The sequence below is a fragment of the Phaseolus vulgaris genome, chromosome 8 (genome assembly GCF_051622355.1).
Source record: "Phaseolus vulgaris cultivar YP4 chromosome 8, ASM5162235v1, whole genome shotgun sequence".
NCBI classification, from domain to species: Eukaryota; Viridiplantae; Streptophyta; class Magnoliopsida; order Fabales; family Fabaceae; genus Phaseolus; species Phaseolus vulgaris.
In genome coordinates, this window is record NC_143505.1 from 41,491,490 (window position 1) to 41,517,876 (window position 26,387).

Consider the following 26,387-nt stretch of genomic DNA (forward strand, 5'->3'; position numbering starts at 1 on the left):
ATTTAATGTACCGCCCAGGTGGTCGGAAGTGATGACGTGCCAGCAAGCTATTATGTAGGCGTGTTGAGCAGGGCTCGTGGCTGGCAGAAGGGAAGGAAGTCGGGGGGCTCGTGTAGTCACCAGTCCTTAAGTTGGCGTGCTCCGATCTCTAGCATACCTAAACCGGCGGTCACCAGGTTTGTGATGAAGTCGCCGGATGCGAACCCAGGCGACCAAGTGATCAGAGATCGCCGAAAGGAGGACATCGCCGAAGGATCAGTGAAGCTTGTTCCAGGCTTTCGAAGCAGAGGATGAAGCCGTCAGATAGTCATTCCCTAGCTAGCCAGAGGTTGAGGTCGGGGAACAGCTTACCCGAGCATGCACGATGAAGCAAGTGAAGTAGATCATGAAGGCGGTCGGCGAGACCACAGGGAAGGTGTGTATGAAGGCACCAGTACTCGCCACGCATAAGAGATCACGCTCCAAGGCAGTTATGCGCTGAGTTGTTTCTTGCGTAAGTAACTTAGCCGAAAAGCCTGAAGAGTAAGAAGTGGCGCCCAAGTCAAGGATGCTCCAGATGGTGACACGTGTACAGCTGGATGCGAGCCACGTGTCCAGATGTGTAACTGTCAGGAGAGAGAAAGTGCAAAGGTATATAAGAGATTCTAACGAACTTCTGAGGTACGCGCGTTTTAGAATACTTCTTTACGCTTGCGAGAACTTGAGTACGCTGAGAGAGAATTTTGCACGGTTCTTGAGAGTTCTTAAGTTTTCTCTTAGTATTTGGTGGTTCAGTCGCTAAATTGGGCGTCAGAGCGTGATCGGTCGCAGTGGCGCCGTTCTGTCTTTTTGCAGGTTCTTGAGGTGAATCAGAGCGAAGGACGGAAGCTAACACGGCGCAAAGTCGATCCAGGTTTGACGAGGCAAGGCTCTTGCGTCTTGGTCAACAGGCAGGATCATCAGGTGCCCACCGTGGGGCCGTGTAAAACCTGTTCCCATCCACAGCGTGAGTTCTTGGAGTTTCTGCAGTTTCTGTTTGGTTGTGTGCTGGTGCAACCATTTTCCACCGTTCATTCAAGCTTTGTTCGGTAAATTCGCGTTTTCCACCGTTCGTTTGAGGTTCTTGTTCGGTGAGGAGAGGTTTTTCGCTGTTCACGCGAGTTTTAATCGGTGAGATCTAAGCTTCGCCGTTCGTTCGGATTTTCGTGGGAGAAGCGGTGGTTTGTGGTGAAGCTGTAAGTTTCTGCGAAGGTTTTTGCTGATTGAGATCGCGTTCTTGAAGTTCTTTGGAGTTTGCGAAGTTCTGACCGATTGATTGCTGGATCGATCATTGCTGAAGGAGGTTTTGTTCGTCGCTCGTTGTGGTCTGTTAAGTTTTCATGAGAAAGATGAGAAGCAACCGTTCAAGTCCAGTTGCGCCAGTTGCTGCTGAAGGCGCCATGACTATGGCACAGATGGTAGAGATCATGCGTGCGCTGCAGGCGAATGTGGAAGCCTCGCGCATAGAGCAGGCAAAGATGCATGAGGACCTAGTCGCCTCTCAGGCCAGGAATGAAGAGCTCAGCAGAGTGACTGAGGAGTTGCGCCAAGCTCTTCAGGAGCAGAGAGGACGCCCGGTCGCTGAAGAGGTCGCACCGTCGTCGCCACCTCGCGTTTTCCCCATGCCATTCGCACAGGCGATCACAGACACGCCTATCCCTGCGAGTGTGGTACCCGTGAAGGCTACTTTCACCGGCGTGGAGGATCCTGAGGCACATCTCACCACGTTCCACACGCAGATGATGCTGTCAGGAGGCTCGGATGCCGTGTATTGCAAGATGTTTGTGAGCACGCTCCAGGGGACAGCACTGGAATGGTTTGTGAGCCTGCCTACAGGTCACATAACCAATTTCCAGCAGTTTTCGAAGCTTTTTGTCAAGCAGTACATAGTGAACAAGGCGCCGCCTAGGGTGTCTTATGATCTGTTCGACATAAGGCAGTACCAGGGAGAGTCCCTCAGGGACTACTTGAATCGTTTTGGGGCGCAGATGGTCCGCTCGCCGGCCAAGGACGAAGAGATGTTGGTCTACGCCTTCAAAAAGGGCGTGCTGCTGGGACCTTTCTGCGAGGCATTGATCAGGGCTCACCCCGTCACGTTTGCTGAGGTTAGGCGACTTGCAGTGGCCCACATCGCCGATGAGAGTGAGGTCGCCGGGAAGAGAGGGAGCGTGGCCCCCGCTAGGCCACGTGCCCATACCAGGGTTCAGCCACAGAGGGTGCTGGAGACAACGGCAGCTAAGAGGGATCAAAGAACTCGCCATCCTTATGATCCAAGGAAAAACAAGGGCAGGGGCCCAGGGCGCCCCAGGGAGTACAATCGCCCACCAAAGCATAAGTTTGTCATGGGGTTGGCGGACCTGATCGCCATCCCCAATATAGCAGCCAGGCTCAAGGCACCCGAGAAGGTGGGTGACAAGGTGTTGGGACCAAAGCCAGACGCCTGGTGCGAGTTCCACCAAGGTTTTGGTCACACCGTGGATTCATGTTTGGCATTGGGATACCAGCTCGATGACCTGGTCAAGAGCGGTTTCCTGAATGATTACCTACTGGACAGGAGGACGGGGGGAGCGTCGAGCTCCCAGCCGGCGGGTGGTGAGGCTCAGCAGCACGAGATGCCCACTCATGGAGAGATCCACACCATCGCTGGGGGTTTTTCGGGTGGTGGATGCACCGCGTCACAGAGAAAGAAATATGCAAGGTCTGTGATGACGGTGGACATGTTCGAGGACCACTCGCCAGATGTGGACATCACGTTCACAAGGGGAGATCTCAGGGACGTTGTGCCTCATGACAACGATCCAATAGTCATCTCGCTTGTTACGGCGGGGAGGAAAGTCCACAGGGTTCTGGTGGACCAAGGAAGCTCGGCAGATGTGATGTTCTGGCCGACTTTCACACAGCTGCAGTTGCCCCTTGACCAGCTGAGGCCCTATGGAGGGTGCTTGTATGGTTTTGCTGGCGATCAGGTGGAGGTCAGGGGGTACATAGAGTTAAGAACCACGTTCACGGATGAGGCGGGCTCGAGGACGGAGAAAATCAAGTACCTCGTCGTGAATGCTCCCTCCGCATATAACATTCTGTTGGGAAGACCAACGCTTAACATAATAGGAGTTGTGCCTTCAACCAGGCACATGAAGGTGAAGTTGCCATCGATGGAAGGGGTGGTGATCACCATCAAATCTGACCAGAAGGAAGCGAAGAAATGCTATGAGAATAGCCTGAAAAACAAGAGGTCAGTAAGTTACATCACAACGAAGCCGCCTCCCGGTGTGAAGCCCAGGCCAACAGAATGGCGAGTTGTTGATGCAGCGATGGAGGTGGCCGCTGGAGACGACGTCGCCATGATGGATGCTGAGGTTGAGGGAGAGAACGCCGATCGGGAAGAAGAGGCGAGGAACCGCCTAGAGGAAGCGAGGGAACTGGGAATCGCCAGGGCGGTGATCGCCAGGGAAGCTAGACCCAAACCCGTCGAGGAGTGGCTCGAAAGGGAGATTGGGGGGAAGGTCTTCAAGCTAGGAAGATCCTTGGAGGCTGAGCTCCAAGACCAGATCGCCAAGGTGATAGAGCGGCATCTGGATGCTTTTGCATGGTCTGCTTCAGACATGCCGGGAATCGACCCCGACTTCTTGTGCCACCATCTAGCAATGGATCACCAGGTCAGGCCAGTGCGACAAAGAAGAAGGAAGTTCAACGAGGAGAGAAGACAGGCGATCAGGGATGAAACACAGAAGCTCCTCGCTGCAGGCCACATCAGGGAAGTCCAGTACCCTGAGTGGCTGGCCAATGTCGTACTGGTGAAGAAAAGCAATGGGAAGTGGCGCATGTGCGTCGATTTCACTGACCTAAACAAGGCTTGCCCTAAGGATTCGTATCCTTTGCCAAGCATAGACGCCCTGGTTGACAGTGCTGCAGGGTGCAAGTTGCTGAGCTTCCTGGACGCCTTCTCGGGGTACAACCAGATAAAGATGCATCCCATGGATGAAGAGAAGACCGCCTTCATGACCGAGAGATCGTGCTACTGCTACAAGGTGATGCCCTTTGGGCTGAAGAATGCGGGGGCCACGTACCAAAGGTTGATGGATAGGGTACTTGCACCAATGCTAGGGAGGAATGTGCAAGCGTACATGGATGACATGGTCGTGACCTTGCCGGAGAAGAGCAAGCACGTTGCGGACCTGGAGGAGTTTTTCAACACAATCGCCAAGTTCAGGTTAAAACTGAACCCCGAGAAGTGCATTTTTGGCGTGGAGGCGGGGAAGTTCTTGGGATTCCTCTTAACTGAAAGAGGAATAGAGGCCAATCCTGATAAGTGCGCTGCCATCATGGCGATGAGGAGCCCGGCTACTGTGAAGGAGGTGCAGCAACTTACAGGTCGGATGGTCGCCCTGTCTCGTTTCGTGTCGGCTAGTGGAGAGAAGGGCCATCCGTACTTTCAGTGTTTAAGGCGGAACAGCAAGTTTGCGTAGACGAAGGAGTGTGAAGAGGCCTTTGTCAAGCTTAAAGAGTACTTGGCGAGCCCGCCGGTTTTGTGCAAACCGTTGGTAGGAACCCCTCTCAGGTTGTACTTCGCTGTGACTGAGAGGGCGGTGAGTGCGGTGCTCGCCCAAGACCAAGACCAGGCTCAGAAGCCTATTTACTTCTTCAGCAAGGTGCTGCAGGGCCCGGAGGTGAGATATAAGGCCTTGGAGAAAGCTGCGCTGGCTGTTGTATTTTCGGCGAGGAGGTTGCGCCACTATTTCCACAGTTTTACCATACTGGTGATGACCGACTTGCCCATCCAGAAAGTCCAGAAGAAGCCTGATGTAGCTGGGAGGATGGTAAAATGGGCGGTGGAGTTGTCGGAGTTCGATATCAAGTACGAGCCCCGAGGTCCGATCAAGGGGCAGATTTTCGCTGATTTTGTGGTCGAGCTCTCGTCAGAAGCAGCACGAGTTGAGGGGGATGATTTTCGTTGGGTGCTCTCGGTGGACGGATCGTCGAACCAGCAGGGTAGCGGTGCTGGAGTCATCCTGGAAGGGCCCAACGATGTGCTGATTGAACAGTCCCTGAGGTTTGCCTTCAAAGCTAGCAACAATCAAGCAGAATATGAGGCGCTGATCGCCGGAATCTTGCTGGCCAAGGAGATGGGAGCCAGGGTGCTGATGGCTAAGAGTGACTCGCTGTTGGTCACGGGACAAGTAACAGGCGAGTTCCAGGCCAAGGATCCACAAATGGCAGCTTACCTAGAGTATGTGAAGGAGTTGAAGAGTTCCTTTGTCTCCTTTGAAGTAGTACATGTGCCCAGAGAGCAGAATGCCCGAGCTGACTTGCTAGCTAAGCTCGCCAGTTCAGGCAAGGGGGCTAGGCAGAGGACGGTGATCCAAGAAACTCTGAAGACGCCTAGAGCATTTCTGGCAGATCATCTGGTTCTTCAAATAAGCAAGTCGACGGAGAAAGCGGCGAGGAGTCACAGGTCTTTGACTCAGGAGACCTTGAGATCGCCGAGAATAAGAGCATGTCGGGGGGAGAGGGTGAACATGACGCGGGTCTGCGCTACGCATGAGCCAGACACGTGGATAACACAGTACCAGCGATGCCTGGCAGATGGCCTTCTCCCGCTGGATCCGACGGAGGCCAGGAAGATAAAGAAGAACTCCAGCAAGTTCACAATGATTGATGGCGAGTTGTATAGGTTTGGGTTCACACACCCACTCCTGGAATGTGTGCACGGAGAGAAATGTGCAAGAATTATGGCCGAGCTCCATGAAGGGATATGCGGAAGTCACGTCGGGGGTCGAGCTCTGGCCGCGAGAACCCTCCGTGCAGGTTACTACTGGCCAACAATGAGGGAGGACTGCAAGAAGTATGCACAGTGTTGCAAGCAATGTCAGCAGCACGCCGATTGGCACAAAGCGCCTCCTGAGGAGTTAAAGTCGATTTACAGCCCTTGGCCGTTTCATACGTGGGGGATCGACATCCTGGGACCTTTCCCATTGGCGATCAGGCAGATGAAGTACTTGGTGGTGGCGATTGAATATTTCACCAAGTGGATCGAAGCAGAACCAGTGGCCCAGATCACCGCGCACAAGATCGAGAGTTTTGTATGGAAGAACATCGTGTGCCGGTTTGGTGTGCCTAAGCGCCTGGTGTCAGACAACGGGACTCAATTTGCAAGTCACCTGTTGAAGAAGCTGTGCGAAGAGGTGGGAATTCAACAAGTGTTTGCATCCGTCGAGCACCCTCAGACAAACGGCCAAGTAGAGTCCGCCAATCGGGTATTGCTGAGAGGCTTGAAGAGAAGACTAGAGAAAGCCAAGGGATCGTGGGCTGAGGAGGTACCCTGTATAGTTTGTGCGTACCACACCACCGAGCAGTCAGGAACCCATGAGACCCCGTTTAGCTTGGTCTATGGATGCGACGCAATGATTCCAATGGAAATCCAGGAGAGCTCGCCGAGATTCCAGAACTTTGTAGTGGAAGACTCGAATGAGGAAAGAAGGCTGAATCTGGATTTGCTGGATGAGGTTAGGGAGGAGGCGAGAATAAAAGCTGAGGCAGTGAAAAGAAGGATTGAACGAAGGTATAACTCGAAGGTGATGCCAAGGCAGTTTAAAGAAGGCGATCTGGTGATGAGGAAGGCCCACCAGTACGAGATGGAGAACAAGTTATCGCCTAAGTGGACGGGACCGTTCAGAATAACCGAGGCACTCGGAAACGGTGCCTACCGCTTAGAGACATTGGAAGGAGGGGCGATTCCTCGCACTTGGAACGCCACGCACCTCAAGTTATATTACAGTTAAAAGATTTATAAGTAAAAACAAACACGAAGAGTTTGCAAGCTTTCTGTTAAAACAGTTTGAAGGGGGCACTCTTTTTTCCCTAAGGAGGGTTTTTAATGAGGCCACCCAATAAAGAAGAGTTTTTCAAAGTTTAAAGTGTTTTAGATTGCATGCTTGTTGTTATTACGAAAGTTTTGAAAAAAGACCTTGTCACTCGTATGTGATTTAAGGCGAGTTGAAGTTATGTTGCATGCTTTCTAAAAGGTTTTAAGTCCCCATCGCTTTTCAGCGATTGGCGGCATCAGTTAAAAGTTAAAAGACCCCATCGCTTTTCGGCAATTGGCGGCATCAGTTAAAGTTAAAAGTCCTCATCGTCTTTCGGCGATCGGAGGCACCAGCCTCGCGCGTCCTGAGGCAAGAAGGAGATTAAAAAGACCTCATCACCGTCGAGCGAGTGCAGGCGAGAAAGAGAAAAAGTCCTCAGTGCCTCCAGGGAAGAGAAGATGTAGCCCCTGGGGCAATGTAGAGGCACCAATAAAAGTCCTCTGTGCCTCCAGGGGAGAGAAGATGTAGCCCCTGGGGCAATGTAGAGGCACGAGATAAAAGACCTTCTCGTCGTCGAGCGAGTTCAGGCGAGTTAAAGACCTTCTCGCCGTCGAGCGAGTTCAGGCGAGTTAAAGACCTTCTCGCCATCGAGCGAGTTCAGGCAAGATAAAATCCTTCTCATCTCGAACGAGTTCAGGTACGGTGTGGAGGGTGGAAGAAGTGTAAAGGATAGCTAAGGTAGGTTCGAAGAGAACGCCTAGCTATCCGGATTATTGTTCTGAAACCCAGGGAGGTAGAGAAGGATCCGAAAGGCGCCTCTACCCCCGAATGAAGGAACAATAGCCAAGTTATGAAGGCAAAAGGAGGCTTACATCGCCGGGACCCGATGGCGATCAGAGGAGAGTCAGGCGATGACAAGAGTAAGGGCCCGTTTTGATGGAGCAGATCAGGTGAACTATGTCTTAAACTATCAGCTAGATTGAAACTCGCTGTTTAGTAAGTAGTTTCGCGCTGAAGTTCATTGCCTTAAAGTTCACAAGTTATTAAAATGCTATCGTTCGAAAGTTGATAGCTTGATCGAGTTCGAAGCAGTAAGTAAACAGTTGCGCCCGCGGAATTGCTAAGTTAAATTCGTTTAAGCAGTTTTTACAAGAAGAAGCAAAGCAAACAGAGAAACCATATGAAGAAGCAGAAAAATTTATAATAAGGTGGTATCAGTTCGAAATACATAAGAAGAAAAGAAAAGTTATTACAAAGTTTGTGCAAAGAAAATAGGCAAATGAGTGATGGAGGGAAGCAGCTAATCTTCAGAAGGAACGATCTTCCCATCCACCACTTCATTACATATTGACAGCATGGAGAGGTCGAGATCGGGGTATTGGCAGGCGACTTGCTCCAGGGCGGCGTCGAACCCAGCGACGAGGACTTGGGCAGAGCTCAGCTCAAGCTCTTCGTTTTGTTGCTTGAGCCCTTCGGTTTGCTGCTTCAGCTCGTCAGCTCGTTTCTTTAGTTCTTCAGTTTCCCTACGAGTCTGAGCGAGGTCATCAGCAACCTTCTTGTTTTCCTCCCGCACCTGGGCCAGCTCTGCAGCAATCTTTTCATTCTCCTCTCTAGCTTCGGCGAGCTTAGCCACGGCGTCATCCCTCTCCTTTTCGACCTTTCCTAGGAGAACCTCCCGATCAACCGACCTTTTCTCAAGGTTCTCTACCTTGGCTGCATCCGTTTTTATTGATGCCTCCAAGTCAGCCACCTTGAGCCGGTAGGGAACCAGCTTACTCTCTAGCTCGATCTTCTCTTGAGCTAGGAGGTGCAGTTTCTGGCGTAGATCGGAGGTCTCCTTGCGTGCGACCCGCAGCTCGGCGCTCATGGCATCCTCCACCCTTGAGTGGTCGATCTCTGCCATCATGAGGTTGCAAGACAGCTTCTCCGCCTCGATTCTTATCAGGCGATTCTCCTCTTCGAGTGTGGAGATATCATCCTGAAGTTTTTTGTTGGAGCTCTCCACAGCTTTGGTTATGATAGAGGGGAGGTCCTCTGCCATCATTTTGAGCTTAGCCGTGAAGGGCCCCCAGATTCCTTTGACCGCGAGGGGAAGGCTTGCAGCCGCTGTTGGTGGAGGTGCTGGAGGAGCCTGGTGCTGACTCTGACCACCACCCTCTTGAATTGGTTGTTGAGGTTGGGCTTCCTGGCGTGGTGGTGATGTGGGGGACTCGGTAATGATTATTGGCGAGTTATGAGCGCCTTCATCCCCACCTGGTGCAGCTTCAGCGATTGAGGTGGTTGAAGGAGGACCCTCTCCAGCAGATACGAATGGCGTGGAGGCGCTCGGAGGGTTCTCCATGAAGTTGGGCTCGTTGGCCTCAACCGCAGGAAGTGCTGCTGCCAAGGGTACTGCTTGGACTGGCGGTGTTGGAGCTGGGGGAGAGGGCGGTGTTGGTGTTGGGAGAGTAGGTGGAGCAGGTGGTGAAGAAGGTGCCACCCTTCTCCTTTTGGTAATGAGGTCGTCCTCAGTTGCCTCATCATCCTCATCCTCGTCTTCTTGAACCACTAGAGGAGTTTTCCTCTTTGGTTTCTTTAAGACGAGCTTCTTTCGTTAAGGGGCGGGCAGTGCTTCTGGAGGAGCTGGGCCTTGAGGGGGCGATCTGCCCTGAGCAGCGGCGATCTCCACCACCGAGTTAAGCACAGTTTGAGAACCCGAGGCCAGTTTGTGGGTTCGGGCGAGCGCCCTCAGTTCCGCTAATTAGCCTTTGCCCAGCATGAGATCTGCACAGTGCAAAAATATACAATTAAGTGCAAAGGCAAAGGTGAAATGTATGAGTACGTGTGCAAATGAGACAAACAAATGGTGCAGGAAATAAAAACCAAGTCTAGTGCGCAACAAACGGGACGCCCAATAATAGATAACAGAGATGCAGCACAAGGCGAAAACCTAAGTGTCAAGGTAAGTGCTAACCTATGTGGGCTTCGAGTTGGCCCTCGAGGAACTCGAAGGTGATTATTGCGGAGGTGGGAAAGGTGATGTTAGCAGCCGCTACGCTCTTCCAGAAAAGGCAGAGGTCCCTGTCCAACTCGCCCATGTTGTCAGGACTTCTTGGCCTTCTGAAGCTTTCCTTGGAGTCCTTATTTCCCTTGTTTACCCAGTACAAGGGAAAGCCGTCGAGCAGTGAAGGGTCTTGGTCATTTTGGAGCACTTGGACGAACTTTCCCTTCCAATCTTTGTAAGATTGCTGGAAGATAGAGAGGATCGATCTCCCAGCAATTCCGTTTAAGCTCACCCAGAGGCGGTCTCCAGGATTCTTGGCCTCGAACAGGAAAAGGAAGAAGTCTACCGAGGCCGGTAGTCCCAAGTGCGCGCACATAATTTGAAATGCCCGCACGAATGTCCAGCTGTTGGAATGGAGCTGGGCAACGGCGATGTTGAGCTCGGTCAATAGTTCCCGTTCTAAACGGGTGAAGGGAAGCCTGAGTTTCACCTTCTTGAAGAGAGTAGTATAAAGGAAGCAGAACAGCTCGTCGTTGTTCCCCTTGTCATCCGCGCAGATTGGCACGTCGGGGGGGGGGGGGGGCAAGGCAGCACCATCAGTTTGTCGTCGTGCTCCTTGTGGAACGAAAGGTTGGGTTCGTCCCCTTTCTTCAACCGTAACACCGCCAACGCAGAGTTTACTGAAGAAGTCTCCTTCAGCAAAGTTGGGGTGGCCCATGGGTAGAGTTTCTTGAAGTCTGGAGTGGGAATGGAGGCTCCTCCGGCGACTGGTGGAGTTGCCTAAGCAAGGTTGGGACGAGAGGTTACAGGCCTCTCAGCCTGGGAAGAGGGAGCACCAGATACTCGCGGTAGGTTTTGCGTTTGGGATGGAGGGTTTCGTGATGAAGGAGGAGGATTCCCGGTGGTCTTTGTACGAGCCATCGCGGGAACTGCAAAGGAAAAAGAAAAAGAAAGATGAACGAAGGTCGTAAAGATCGACTCGATTGTGGAGGAAGGATGAAAACGAACGAACGAAAGTTCGTTGTGATGAAAGTAATGGAAGACGAAGCCCTAAGTGACGAAAAGGGAGAAGAAGAAGAAACAACCCACAGCGTATGCACCAGGCAGATAATGGATGATGCGAATCGGTTAAAATGCAGCAAATATCAACAGAGGAAGTAAAAGAGGTACCTTTCGATGATCAGATGAGCATTGAAGGGAGTTGAGGATTGAGAGAGACGAAGAGCGTCGTGGGTTTGCAGAGAAAACTCAGAGCGTTTTGAGAAGGCAGAAAGATGATGAAACAGTAAAAATGAAAGGGGTTTAAGGGTTTTTCAAACGTTTTTGGAAGCGCAAACGACAGCTGAAGATGACCGTTGATGAAGCCACGTGTCGAGCGATTGGAAAAGGTGTTTGGTGGAGCGTCAGAAAAGCAGAAGGTACGAACGTTTGGAATTCTGCACCAGCGCCACGTAGATCGGCAGTGACGTGACCACTTAGTCTTTTCGCTGGACAAGTCTTCGCTTAAGACTGGGGGGCTTGTGTACCGCCCAGGTAGTCGGAAGTGATGACGTGGCAGCAAGCTATTATGTAGGCGTGTTGAGCAGGGCTCATGGCTGGCAGAAGGGAAGGAAGTCAGGGGGCTCGTGTAGTCGTCAGTCCTTAAGTTGGCGTGCTCCAATCTCTAGCATACCTAAACCGGCGGTCACCAGGTTTGTGATGAAGTCGCCGGATGCGAACCCAGGCGGCCAAGTGATCAGAGATCGCCGAAAGGAGGACATCGCCGAAGGATCAGTGAAGCTTGTTCCAGGCTTTCGAAGCAGAGGATGAAGCCGTCAGATAGTCATTCCCTAGCTAGCCAGAGGTTGAGGTCGGGGAACAGCTTACCCGAGCATGCACGATGAAGCAAGTGAAGTAGATCATGAAGGCGGCCGGCGAGACCACAGGGAAGGTGTGTATGAAGGCACCCGTACTCGCCACGCAAAAGAGATCACGCTCCAAGGCAATTATGCGTTGAGTTATTTCTTGCGTAAGTAACTTAGCCGAAAAGCCTGAAGAGTAAGAAGTGGCGCCCAAGTCAAGGATGCTCCAGACGGTGGCACGTGTACAGCTGGATGCGAGCCACGTGTCCAAATGTGTAACTGTCAGGAGAGAAAAAATGCACAGGTATATAAGAGATTCTAACGAACTTCTGAGGTATGCGCGTTTTACATTACTTCTTTACGCTTGCGAGAACTTGAGTACGCTGAGAGAGAAATTTGCACGGTTCCTGAGAGTTCTTAAGTTTTCTCTTAGTATTTTGGTGGTTCAGTCGCTGACTTGGGCGTCGGAGCGTGATCGGTCGCAGCGGCGCCGTCCTGTCTTGTGCATGTTCTTGAGGTGAATCAGAGCGAAGGACGGAAGCTAACACGGCGCAAAGTCGATCCAGGTTTGACGAGGCAAGGCTCTTGCGTCTTGGTCAACAGGCAGGATCACCTCTCTTCTTATGTATTTCGAACTGATACCACCTTATTATAAATTTTTCTGCTTCTTCATATGGTTTCTCTGTTTGCTTTGCTTCTTCTTGTAAAAATCGCTTAAACGAATTTAACTTAGCAATTTCGCGGGCGCAACTGTTTACTTACTGCTTCGAACTCGATCAAGCTATCAACTTTCGAACGATAGCATTTTAATAACTTGTGAACTTTAAGGCAATGAATTTCAGTGCGAAACTACTTACTAAACAGCGAGTTTCAATCCAGCTGATAGTTTAAGACATAGTTCACCTGATCTGCTCCATCAAAACGGGCCCTTACTCTTGTCATCGCCTGACTCTCCTCTGATCGCCATCGGGTCCCGGCGATGTAAGCCTCCTTTTGCCTTCATAACTTGGCTATTGTTCCCTCGTCCGGGGGTAGAGGCGCCTTTCGGATCCCTCTCTACCTCCCAGGGTTTCAGAACAATAAACCGGATAGCTAGGCGTTCTCTTCGAACCTACCTTAGCTATCCTTTACACTTCTTCCACCCTCCACACCGTACCTGAACTCGTTCGAGACGAGAAGGATTTTATCTTGCCTGAACTCGCTCGATGGCGAGAAGGTCTTTAACTCGCCTGAACTCGCTCGACAGCGAGAAGGTCTTTTATCTCGTGCCTCTACATTGCCCCAGGGGCTACATCTTCTCTCCCCTGGAGGCACTGAGGACTTTTTACTGGTGCCTCTACATTGCTCCAGGGGCTACATCTTCTCTTCCCTGGAGGCACTGAGGACTTTTTCTCTTTCTCGCTGCACTCGCTCGACGGCGAGGAGGTCTTTTAATCTCTTTCTTGCCTCAGGACGCACGAGGGCGTTGAGGTCTTTTAAACGTTGCTGGTGCCTCCGATCGCCGAAAGACGATGAGGACTTTTAGAACTTTAACTGATGCCGCTAATCGCCGAAAAGCGATGGGGTCTTTTAACTTTAACTGATGCCGCCAATCGCCGAAAAGCGATGGGGACTTAAAACTTTTAGAAAGCATGCAACATAACTTCAACTCGCCTTAAATCACATACGAGTGACAAGGTCTTTTTTCAAAACTTTCGTAATAACAACAAGCATGCAATCTAAAACACTTTAAACTTTGAAAAACTCTTCTTTATTGGGTGGCCTCATTAAAAACCCTCCTTAGGGAAAAAAGAGTGCCCCCTTCAAACTGTTTTAACAGAAAGCTTGCAAACTCTTCGTGTTTGTTTTTACTTACAAAGCTTTTAACTGTAATATAACTTGAGGTGCGTGGCGTTCCAAGTGCGAGGAATCGCCCCTCCTTCCAATGTTTCTAAGCGGTAGGCACCGTTCCCGAGCGCCTCGGTTATCCTGAACGGTCCCGTCCACTTAGGCGACAACTTGTTCTCCATCTCGTACTGGTGGGCCTTCCTCATCACCAGGTCGCCTTCTTTAAACTGCCTTGGCATCACCTTCGAGTTATACCTTCGTTCAATCCTTCTTTTCACTGCCTCAGCTTTAACTCTCGCCTCCTCCCTGACCTCGTCCAACAAATCCAGATTCAGCCTTCTTTCCTCATTCGAGTCTTCCGCTACAAAGTTCTGGAATCTCGGCGAGCTCTCCTGGATTTCCACTGGAATCATTGCGTCGCATCCATAGACCAAGCTAAACGGGGTCTCATGGGTTCCTGACTGCTCGGTGGTGTGGTACGCCCAAACTATACGGGGTACCTCCTCAGCCCACGTTCCCTTGGCTTTCTCTAGTCTTCTCTTCAAGCCTCTTAGCAATACCCGATTGGCGGACTCTACTTGGCCATTTGTCTGGGGATGCTCGACGGATGCAAACACTTGTTGAATTCCCACCTCTTCGCACAGCTTCTTCAACAGGTGACTTGCAAATTGAGTCCCGTTGTCTGACACCAGGCGCTTAGGCACACCAAACCGGCACACGATGTTCTTCCATACAAAACTCTCGATCTTGTGCGCGGTGATCTGGGCCACTGGTTCTGCTTCGATCCACTTGGTGAAATATTCAATCGCCACCACCAAGTACTTCATCTGCCTGATCGCCAATGGGAAAGGTCCCAGAATGTCGATCCCCCACGTATGAAACGGCCAAGGGCTGTAAATCAACTTTAACTCCTCAGGAGGCGCTTTGTGCCAATCGGCGTGCTGCTGACATTGCTTGCAACACTGTGCATACTTCTTGCAGTCCTCCCTCATTGTTGGCCAGTAGTAACCTGCACGGAGGGTTCTCGCGGCCAGAGCTCGACCCCCGACGTGACTTCCGCATATCCCTTCATGGAGCTCGGCCATAATTCTTGCACATTTCTCTCCGTGCACACATTCCAGGAGTGGGTGTGTGAACCCAAACCTATACAACTCGCCATCAATCATAGTGAACTTGCTGGAGTTCTTCTTTATCTTCCTGGCCTCCATCGGATCCAGCGGGAGAAGGCCATCTACCAGGCATCGTTTGTACTGCGTTATCCACGTGTCTGGCTCATGGGTGGCGCAGACCTGCGTAATGCTCACCTTCTCCCCCCGACATGCTCTTATTCTCAGCGATCTCAAGGTCTCCTGAGTCAAAGATCTGTGACTCCTCGCCGCTTTCTCCGTCGACTTGCTTATTTGAAGAACCAGGTGATCTGCCACAAATGCTCTAGGCGTCTTCAGAGTTTCTTGGATCACTGTCCTCTGCCTACCCCCCTTGCCTGAACTGGCGAGCTTAGCTAGCAAGTGGACCACTTCAAAGGAGACAAAGGAACTCTTCAACTCCCGCACATACTCTAGGTAAGCCGCCATTTGTGGATCCTTGGCCTGGAACTCGCCTGTTACTTGTCCCGTGACCAACAGCGAGTCACTCTTAGCCATCAGCACCCTGGCTCCCATCTCCTTGGCCAGCAAGATTCCGGCGATCAGCGCCTCATATTCTGCTTGATTGTTGCTGGCTTTGAAGGCAAACCTCAGGGACTGTTCAATCAGCACACCGTTGGGCCCTTCCAGGATGACTCCAGCACCGCTACCCTGCTGGTTCGACGATCCGTCCACCGAGAGCACCCAACGAAAATCATTCCCCTCAACTCGTATTGCTTCTGACGAGAGCTCGACCACGAAATCAGCGAAAATCTGCCCCTTGATCGGACCTCGGGGCTCATACTTGATATCGAACTCCGACAGCTCCACCACCCACTTCACCATCCTCCCAGCTACATCAGGCTTCTTCAGGACTTTCTGGATGGGCAAGTCGGTCATCACCAGTATGGTAAAACTGTGGAAATAGTGGCGCAACCTCCTCGCCGAAAATACCACAGCCAATGCAGCTTTCTCCAAGGCCTGATATCTCACCTCCGGGCCCTGCAGCACCTTGCTGACGAAGTAAATAGGCTTTTGAGCCTGGTCTTGGTCTTGGGCGAGCACCGCACTCACCGCTCTCTCAGTCACAGCAAAGTACAACTTGAGAGGGGTCCCTACCAACGGTTTGCACAAAACCGGCGGGCTCGCCAGGTACTCCTTAAGCTTGACGAAGGCCTCTTCATACTCCTTCGTCCATGCAAACTTGTTGTTCCGCCTTAAACACTGGAAGTACGGATGGCCCTTCTCTCTGCTAGCCGACACGAAACGAGACAGGGCGGCAATCCGACCTGTAAGTTGCTACACCTCCTTCACAGTAGCCGGGCTCCTCATCACCATGATGGCAGCGCACTTATCAGGATTGGCCTCTATTCCTCTTTCAATTAAGAGGAATCCCAAGAACTTCCCCACCTCCACGCCAAAAATGCACTTCTTGGGGTTCAGCTTTAATCTGAACTTGGCGATTGTGTTGAACAACTCCTCCAAGTCCGCAACGTGCTTGCTCTTCTCCGGCGAGGTCACAACCATATCATCCACGTACGCTTGCACATTCCTCCCCAGCATTGGTGCAAGTACCCTATCCATCAACCTTTGGTACGTGGCCCCGCATTCTTCAGCCCAAAGGGCATCACCTTGTAGCAGTAGCACGATCTCTCGGTCATGAAGGCGGTCTTCTCTTCATCCATGGGATGCATCTTTATCTGGTTGTACCCCGAGAAGGCGTCCAGGAAGCTCAGCAACTTGCACCCTGCAGCACTGTCAACCAGGGCGTCTATGCTTGGCAAAGGATACGAATCCTTTGGGCAAGCCTTGTTTAGGTCAGTGAAATCGACGCACATGCGCCACTTCCCATTGCTTTTCTTCACCAGTATGACATTGGCCAGCCACTCAGGGTACTGGACTTCCCTGATGTGGCCTGCAGCGAGGAGCTTCTGTGTTTCATCCCCGATCGCCTGTCTTCTCTCCTCGTTGAACTTCCTTCTTCTTTGTCGCACTGGCCTGACCTGGTGATCCATTGCTAGATGGTGGCACAAGAAGTCGGGGTCGATTCCCGGCATGTCTGAAGCAGACCATGCAAAAGCATCCAGATGCCGCTCTATCACCTTGGCGATCTAGTCTTGGAGCTCAGCCTCCAAGGATATTCCCAGCTTGAAGACCTTCCCCCCGATCTCCCTTTCGAGCCACCTCGACGGGTTTGGGTCTAGCTTCCCTGGCGATCACCGCCCTGGCGATTGCCAATTCCCTCGCTTCCTCTGGGCGGTTCCTCGCCTCTTCTTCCCGATCGGCGTTCTCTCCCTCAGCCTCAGCATCCATCATGGCGACGTCGTCTCCAGCGGCCACCTCCATCGCTGCATCAACAACTCGCCATTCTGTTGGCCTGGGCTTCACACCGGGAGGCGGCTTCGTTGTGATGTAACTTACTGACCTCTTGTTTTTCAGGCTATTCTCATAGCACTTCTTCGCTTCCTTCTGGTCAGATTTGATGGTGATCACCACCCCTTCCATCGATGGCAACTTCACCTTCATGTGCCTGGTTGAAGGCACAGCTCCTATCCTGTTGAGCGTTGGTCTTCCCAACAGAATGTTATAAGCTGAGGGAGCATTCACGACGAGGTACTTGATTTTCTCCGTCCTCGAGCCCGCCTCATCCGTGAATGTAGTTCTTAACTCTATGTACCCCCTGACCTCCACCTGATCACCAGCAAAACCATACAAGCACCCTCCATAGGGCCTCAGCTGGTCAAGGGGCAACTGCAGCTGTGTGAAAGTCGGCCAGAACATCACATCTGCCGAGCTTCCTTGGTCCACCAGAACCCTGTGGACTTTCCTTCCCGCCGTAACAAGCGAGATGACTATTGGATCGTTGTCATGAGGCACAACGTCCCTGAGATCTCCCCTTGTGAACGTGATGTCCACATCTGGCGAGTGGTCCTCGAACATGTCCACCGTCATCACAGACCTTGCATATTTCTTTCTCTGTGACGCGGTGCATCCACCACCCGAAAAACCCCCAGCGATGGTGTGGATCTCTCCATGAGTGGGCATCTCGTGCTGCTGAGCCTCACCACCCGCCGGCTGGGAGCTCGACGCTCCCCCCATCCTCCTGTCCAGCAGGTAATCATTTAGGAACCCGCTTTTGACCAGGTCGTCGAGCTGGTATCCCAAGGCCAAACATGAATCCACGGTGTGACCAAAGCCCTGGTGGAATTCGCACCAGGCGTCTGGCTTTGGTCCCAACACCTTGTCACCCACCCTCTCGGGTGCCTTGAGCCTGGCTGCTATATTGGGGATGGCGATCAGGTCTGCCAGCCCCATGACAAACTTATGCTTTGGTGGGCGATTGTACTCCCTGGGGCGCCCTGGGCCCCTGCCCTTGTTTTTCCTTGGATCATAAGGATGGCGGGTCCTTTGATCCCTCTTAGCTGCCGCTGTCTCCAGCACCCTCTGTGGTGGATCCTGGTCTGGGCACGTGGCCTAGCGGGGGCCACGCTCCCTCTCTTCTCGGCGACCTCACTCTCATCGGCGATGTGGGCCACCGCAAGTCGCCTAACCTCAGCAAACATGGCGGGGTGAGCCCTGATCAACGCCTCGCAGAAAGGTCCCGGCAGCACGCCCTTCTTGAAGGCGTAAACCAACATCTCTTCGTCCTTGGCCGACGAGCGGACCATTTGCGCCCCAAAACGATTCAAGTAGTCCCTGAGGGACTCTCCCTGGTACTGCCTTATGTCAAACAGATCATAAGACACCCTAGGCGGCGCCTTGTTCACTATGTACTACTCGACAAAAAGCTTCGAAAACTGCTGGAAATTGGTTATGTGACCTGTAGGCAGGCTCACAAACCATTCCAGTGCTGTCCCCTGGAGCGTGCTCACAAACATCTTGCAATACACGGCATCCGAGCCTCCTGACAGCATCATCTACGTGTGGAACGTGGTGAGATGTGCCTCAGGATCCTCCACGCCGGTGAAAGTTGTTGAAGATGGTTGCTGCCCCTTCAAGATTGTGTTTGATGAAGACTTATATATAGTGTTTGATGAAGACTTGTATGTACTTTTCATGTATTTTTGCTTTGCTTTAAGTATGTCTTAGTTAGTGCTTAGAGGTTGTCTAAGAGTGGGCTTTTTGCTGAGTAACTCACCTCATAACCACTGGCCATGTGTTAAGAACAAGCATAAGTTTTCTTAAACTGTTTTTCACATGTTTTACACAAAAACACGTTTACTGCATAAAAATAAATCTGTTCTTTTCTAAATAAACAGATTCATTTTTTTCACTGATGCCTTGGCTAAAGTCTTGTAAAAATTAGATTTTGTGCATCAGGTATTTTGACTAAGTCTTCTTCTTTTCAAAACGACTGAGTTTCAAATAGTTAAACTTTCTCTGTTTTCGTTTTGAAAAATAAATATGTTCATCTGTAAATGAATAGATTCTTTTTTGCCTCTGGTGCCATGTCAAGCTTAAACGTTTTTCAGTTTTATCTCAGCACCAGAATGGTTGACTAAGTCTCCTCACTTAACAAATTCTCTAACTGCTTTTTGAAAATAAATCTGTTCATTTTATTTTCAATCTGTTCATTTTATAACAGCTTTAACTGTTTTTCAAATATCTGTTATAAGTTGGTTCTCTATAAAATGCAAACTTGTTTTCTGAGTTCACAATCAATTCAACAATTCATACATTTGCAAAAACGAGTTTTACAGCAGAGAATCAAAGGTTTACAAAGGATTAGCACTTTGTGATTTTCGAAAATCACAAAGTGCTTGTTCTTGGTTTGGTTCCAAAAGCTTGGTGTGAGGTGCAGCTACTGTTCTAGCAATCTTGCCTACTGGTTTAAGGCTGATCTTTGTTACCTCAATCAGGTGTAGTCGTTTCACTTTTTATTACTTGTAATAGTTTGGTTGATCCCTCTTCTTGATAGGTGTTCTTGGAGAGTGGGTGTGTGTGTGTGCTGAAATAGGTTTTTTCAGCAAGAGTACCTAAGTTCTTGTAGGTTTCAAGAACAGTGGGAAGTGTACTTGATTGTACTGTGTTTTAGTGATTTCCACCTGTTGTTGGTGAAGACTGGATGTAGCTCAGGTTGAGTGAACCAGTATAACTGCTTGTGTTCATTCTCTCTCACTCTCTGCAATATCGTTTCTGCATAATTGATAAAACAGCAAAGAAATAAATCTGTTCAATTGAAAATAAATCTGTTCTTTCTGGGCACTGTGCATACTGTTCTTGATTTCTGAAAAAGCTGTTTTAATCTGATAAGAACATATAAAATCTGCTAAAAGCCACTGGAACAGATTGACTGTGATAGGCTGCTCAAGAAACTGTAAATGCTATTAATTGAACCTTAAACAAATTACTTAAAGTTGAAGCTTGCTGTTCTGTGATTCATTGTTCTTAATTTCTGGAAAATTGCTTGACATCAAGAAGAACACTCATAGTCTGTTAAAAGCCACTGGAACAGCTTGTTTGCAAAGGTCACTCAATTAATTAGCATGCTATCAATTGAACCTTAATCACTTGCTTGAAATTGAGGCTTGCTGTTTTGTGTTCCACTGTTTTTCAAATCTGATATTTGTGTGTGTGCTGCTGGAAATTCTCACTGCATAATCTTGTGATTAACCTTCCTGAATTAAAAGCGTTTCAAACAAAAACAGTGCTGAAATAAATCTGTTCATTTTCACATAAATCGATTTATTTTCTGTAAAACTGTGTTAAACACTGTTTCTGCGAGAAAGTTTTAAAAGGTCAATTCACCCCCCCTCTTGAACTTTGGCACTATTAAACCCAACAATAGTAGCCTTCACGGGTACCACACTCGCAGGGATAGGCATGTCTGTGATCGCCTGTGCGAATGGCATAGGAAAAACGCGAGGTGGCGACGACGGTGCGGCCTCTTCAGCGACCGGGCGTCCTCTCTGCTCCTGAAGAGCTTGGCGCAACTCCTCAGTCACTCTGCTGAGCTCTTCATTCCTGGCCTGAGAGGCGACTAGGTCCTCATGCATCTTTGCCTGCTCTATGCGCGATGCCTCCACGTTCGCCGGCAGCGCACGCATGATCTCCACCATCTGCGCCATAGTCATGGCGCCTTCAGCGACTGAACCACCCGAGCATGCACGATGAAGCAAGTGAAGTAGATCATGAAGGCGGCCGACGAGACCACAGGGAAGGTGTGTATGAAGGCACCAGTACTCGCCACGCAGAAGAGATCACGCTCCAAGGCAGTTATGCGCTGAGTTGTTTCTTGCGTAAGTAACTTAGCCGAAAAGCCTGAAGAGTACGAAGTGGCGCCCAAGTCAATGATGCTCCAGATGGTGACACGTGTACAGCTGGATGCGAGCCACGTGTCCAGATGTGTAACTGTCAGGAGAGAGAAAGTGCACAGGTATATAAGAGATTCTAACGAACTTCTGAGGTACGCGCGTTTTAGAATACTTCTTTACGCTTGCGAGAACTTGAGTACGCTGAGAGAGAATTTTGCACGGTTCCTGAGAGTTCTTAAGTTTTCTCTTAGTATTTGGTGGTTCAGTCGCTGACTTGGGTGTCGGAGCGTGATCGGCCGCAGCGGCGCCGTTCTGTCTTTTTGCAGGTTCTTGAGATGAATCAGAGCGAAGGACGGAAGCTAACACGGCGCAAAGTCGATCCAGGTTTGACGAGGCAAGGCTCTTGCGTCTTGGTCAACAGGCAGGATCATTTAAGAATAAAGTTAGGAAACTTGAAAAAATGTAAATAAAAAAAAAAAAAAAAATAGATGAAATAAGAGAGATGTTTGCTCAAATAATGAAAAATCAGGTGAGGGCCAAGATTAAACATGTTAAATGTATATTCTTGAAGATAATCCTTGTCACTTAATATTTTTATGTAAAAATCGTTGCATCATGTGACTCCACACATGTGTAACTTTAAAATTTAATCTAATTGTTTCGAACCGAATGAGACTTGGGAAATATATCAAAGTGGAACAATGGTGAAAAATGTATAATCATTCTGAATTGATCTTGCATGACCAATAAAAATATTGCTAACCTTTTCTTAATTTATCTTTTTTTTTGTTATAGATATATCTTTTAAACTATTCTATGAAATTGTATTGTTTATTTTTTTTCAGATTTACGTTGTTATTAAGGATTCTATTTTGAATATTAGTTAGTTTATTATCAATATTTTAAAATTTAAACTATAAAATTATACCATGTTCAATTTTGTTTGTTCTTTTATATATTAATACTTTACTATGATAAAAAAAAATTATTAAAATTTATTCGATATATATATTATATATTCTAATGTATCGGTTGGATAATCCACTCTATCCATGTTCACATTACTTTTTAAAACCCATCAACAACCCTCATGGATGACAAAAGTGAATCGAAAACCGCTGTAAAATGTTGTGTTGTTCACACAGCAGATCTAGGAACAATCACGCTTCTAGTAGCCCACTCCACAAATATGGGAAAAACAGCAATAAAGCAACAATAAATTTTGAAGTTGCCAATTGTAACTTGTATTTTTCCGCATATTTTCTTTCTTTATGGCCTCTTCTTTCAATACTCACTCTTACACGCAGCAAGAAAGAAAAGAACACGTTATAATAACTCCCACCCATATATAGTTGGCAAAAAAGTAGTTAGCCATAACAGCAGACCGAGAAATGAACACCAAAAGCATCACCTCAAATCCACCATGGATTCTCTTCACTACACTTTTTCTCTCGTCTTTCTCCCTCTCACTCTCCGATCCAAGAATCACCGAAGCAGGACTCTACTGTGGAACCACCAAGGCCCCTCTGAAAGCCAACTACATACCAAGTTTCACCAAGGAAATGGAGAGCATCTCGCAGTTGGTGACCAACCACAACTGGGGCACTCACGTTGTCAACATTTCAGGCTCGTCCATTCCAATTTATGGCTTTGCACAATGCTTCAAGGACCTCTCTAACACCGATTGCCTTCTCTGCTACGCCGCAAGCCGTACCAAGCTTCCACGCTGCCTACCTTCTGTCTCTGCGCGCATCTACCTAGATGGCTGCTTCTTGCGCTATGACAACTACAGCTTCTATGCGGAGGTTAGTGACCCTTTGAGGGATACACTGAACTGCACCTCACAGCATGGGACGGTTGTTGATAAAACTGAGAGGTTGGAACTTGAGGAGAGCGTTGGAAGGGTAGTTGAGAGTGTGACCAACAGGGCTCTGGCAAAAGGTGGTGGCTTTGCTGTGGGCGAGGTTGAGGGGGTTTATGCATTGGCACAGTGCTGGAATACCATTGGGAGTGATGGGTGTAGAGAGTGTTTGAGGAAAGCTGGGAAGGAGGTGAGAGGGTGCTTGCCAAAGAGGGATGGGAGGGCCTTGAATGCTGGCTGTTATTTGAGGTATTCAACAAATAAGTTCTACAATGAAGATGGCGATGCAGGTGGTAAAAATGGTGAGTATGTGTGATTTTATTTCAAACAAGGTGTTAAATTGCAATCATTGTCACGATTTCCTCGCGATCTTTGAAGGGGAATTGTGGATGAATGTAGTAATCTTTTAGTTTCAAGCAAGCTTTTTTAAATTGCCGTTGCAAACACGGTTTTCTCACGATCTTTGATGAGAAATTGCGGATGAATGGGTCCACAGTTATGGTTGAGTCACTAATTGTTTTTTAAAGCCTTGGTTTCAACTCTTACTCTTTTGTTTTCAAATGGGATTTGAAGCTTATCTGGAAATTCAATCTACTTTGTTTTTAGTATGCAATTTGAAGTTCACTTTTGTTGTCCATAAAAATTCTATCACACTTAAGTCTTTGTCATTATGACTCCAATGCTTTTCAATGTTTCTACACTGGCCTATATAGAATCTATATCTTAATTCATAGACGGTGCTCAGAGTGAGAAAAAATTTGTTTCGTTACAGGATTTTATTTTTTTTCCAACAACCAAACGACTAGTTTTATTTTGAAGACTTAAGTCTTTGTCCTTGCCTGAATTTTACTCTTTCAGGATTCTTAAGAAGAGGAGTCATAATCGCAGAAGTGTTAGCAGCAGCTGCAGTTTTAATGCTTATCCTCTCCGCCTCCTATGTAGCCTTCACAAAATTAACTAGGATAAAAAAAGGTGAACATTATAAAGAAGGAATTATCATTACTATTTACTACACACTATAAAGTTAAATTTGTGAACTCTTACGTTTTCACTTTCTTATGCTGTTTCTTTTCTCCTGCATCACCAGAAAACAATAATCTTGGTCATATTTCCTCTTCCATAAGCAAATCTAGCTTGAATTACAAGTACGAAACTCTTGAGAAGGCCACAGATTATTTTAACTCTTCTAGGAAATTAGGCCAAGGTGGAGCTGGCTCAGTTTTCAAAGGTATTCTCCCAAATAAGAAAGTTATTGCGGTTAAGAGATTGATCTTCAATAACAGGCAATGGGTGGATGAGTTCTTCAACGAAGTGAATTTGATTAGCGGAATTGAACACAAGAACCTTGTCAAACTATTGGGATGTAGCATTGAAGGCCCTGAGAGCCTCCTTGTGTATGAGTACTTGCCCAAAAAGAGTTTAGACCAATTTATCTTCGGTAAGTTCCCATTATTGTAGTACATTGTGAAGTCCATTTTTTGTTTTAATTTCATAAAATCAAACGCTTATGTATAATTTCACGAAGGTGATGTACTAATCTGCTTTGCAGAAAAAAACAGAACTCAGATTCTAAACTGGAAGCAGAGGTTTAATATCATTCTTGGAACTGCAGAGGGGCTTGCATATCTTCATGAAGGTACCAAAATAAGAATCATCCATCGAGATATCAAAAGCAGCAATGTTCTTCTGGACGACAATCTCACTCCCAAGATTGCAGATTTCGGCCTTGTCCGGTGTTTTGGAGCTGATAAGTCCCATTTGAGCACTGGAATTGCCGGAACACTGTAAGTCCTTGGATTTAGCACATGTTCTAGAAGGATTAAACTGCAAGTAAAAAATACGACATAAATTCTTGAGGTTAATAATATCTTTTTTTGTTTTATTTTAGTCTTTGGGATAATAGTTTTAGTTCCTATTAAACTAACTAAACTTTTGGAATAAGTTCCTTTTATATTATAATTTCATTTTATTTTCTATTATTTAGGTAACACTTCTGTTTTTCCATTTCTGTTAGTCATTCTTCACATCAATAGAAAATCCTCGCATCAGATACTAAAGTAGAACAATTTTTTTTTAAATCACAATAGATCTTGTGAGAGGGTCAAATAAAAATAATGTCATGTTATGTGGTAAAAATTATTCAAAACTAAAAAACAATTATGTTGGATTCGTATATTTTTAAGCAGCAGACTAGCCAAAATCTTTTAAGATAAAGATGAATAGAAGCTTTTAATGTGTATTTCTAGCTCAACTCAACCCCTCCTGTGAAGATTCCCTCATGACATGTAAAGAGCAATTTAACACTAAAGTTTATTTTATTTATTTCTCTTACATGACCCATAATCTTAATTAATTCCTGCTTTTATTATTTTTGGATTAGAGGTTACATGGCTCCTGAGTACCTAATCAGAGGACAACTTACTGATAAAGCTGATGTGTATAGTTTTGGAGTACTTGTTCTAGAGGTTGTATGTGGGAGGAGGAATAATGTCTTCCGAGAGGACTCCGGCTCGCTTCTACAAACTGTAAAACTTCTATGCCTAACTTGCACAACATTTGAAACAACCTTTTTTCATTTTCTGGGCTACTACTGGTTTCAACACTTTCTGTTATTGTAATTATTCTAGTGGAAAATTATCATTTTGAACACCAGGTTTGGAAACTTTACCGATCAAACACATTAACTGAAGCTGTTGATCCTTGCTTGGGAGATGATTATCCTGCAACTGAAGCATCAAGGGTGTTTCGAATTGGATTGCTTTGCACACAAGCTTCTGCCTCCCTAAGACCATCCATTTCTCAAGTTGTTTACATGCTAACTAATTCAAATGAAGACGTTCCCACTCCAAACCAGCCCCCATTTTTGAGCACTGGAATGCTGGACTCAGATGGTTCCAAGTCTTATACCACTAACAGCTTCATATCCAATGCCTTGAAGAAGATTGGAGTATCCTACATCTACTCAGAGTCCTCTAGTTCACGCAACTCAGATGGGCCATCAAGAAGTGAAGAATCAATTGTTCAAGTTTGATTTCCAAGAAATTAAACTGCAGTCATCATATCACAGTTTTGAAGGCTTTTGTGTTGTGACTGCAATAGCTGTTGCATGGCTCACATTATACTCACAATCACAATCTATGGCAACATCATGATATTTTTGGAGGTCTCCACAGGTTGACAACATCCCTAATTCAGAAAACATGGTCATTTCGAATATGTTCTTTGGTTTTGGGTAGTCATGTATAATTTTTTGTTTATTAGAAAGAGTGAAATGTTAGAGTTAGGAGCTAGGAAGACAATTTATATAACCGAAAAAATGTAAAGATAGAAAGGAAAAGAAGGTCGCCTTTTGAAAGGGTGGCAAGTGAGCTAGCGGTTCAACAACAGGTCATTAAGACATTAACTGTAGATGTAACAGAGACATGGTTTTAAGAGTTATCTAATTTAAACTAGTTTCTGGTTTTTTATAAGCATGTTATTTAAATCACTTAAAATTAAAATTAACGTAAAGAGAAACTAGGTTAGTTCGTTGGACATAATGTGTTAGTTGTTATAAAAAAATTATAATTGTTGAATTCCTACAAATAAAAAAAAAGTAAAAGATAATATATTTTTTAAGTTATAGAGACGAAAATACTAAAACCAAATTATATTCTTAAAAAACTAAAACCACAGA

At 47.6% G+C, this 26,387-nt stretch overlaps 1 protein-coding gene across 3 annotated transcripts; it reads left to right on the forward strand.

Annotated features, from left to right (window-relative positions):
• Positions 1-22,143: 22,143 nt before the first annotated feature.
• CRK42 (cysteine-rich RLK (RECEPTOR-like protein kinase) 42) lies at positions 22,144-26,181 on the forward strand. 3 transcript variants are annotated; one of them, XM_068632586.2, is made up of 6 exons: positions 22,144-23,013; positions 23,570-23,683; positions 23,799-24,149; positions 24,261-24,495; positions 25,092-25,236; positions 25,339-26,181. In XM_068632586.2, the coding sequence occupies exons 1-6, from the start codon at positions 22,242-22,244 to the stop codon at positions 25,393-25,395; spliced, it is 1,674 nt and encodes a 557-aa protein (XP_068488687.1). In that variant the 5' UTR covers positions 22,144-22,241; the 3' UTR covers positions 25,396-26,181. The 3 variants fall into 3 exon arrangements, with proteins under 3 accessions (XP_068488687.1, XP_068488686.1, XP_068488685.1); XM_068632585.2 differs by having other exon boundaries at positions 22,145-23,013; positions 24,324-24,495; positions 25,365-26,181; XM_068632584.2 differs by having other exon boundaries at positions 22,146-23,013; positions 25,365-26,181.
• The last annotated feature ends 206 nt before the right edge of the window (positions 26,182-26,387 follow it).

Bases quoted from the DNA above. Each gene is read 5' to 3' on its own strand.
- CRK42 (XM_068632584.2), top strand. From the start codon at position 22,242: ATGAACACCAAAAGCATCACCTCAAATCCACCATGGATTCTCTTCACT. The intron at 23,014-23,569 runs GTGAGTATGTGT...TTACTCTTTCAG, and splicing joins CGATGCAGGTGGTAAAAATG to GATTCTTAAGAAGAGGAGTC. The intron at 24,150-24,260 runs GTAAGTTCCCAT...TCTGCTTTGCAG, and splicing joins TTTAGACCAATTTATCTTCG to AAAAAAACAGAACTCAGATT.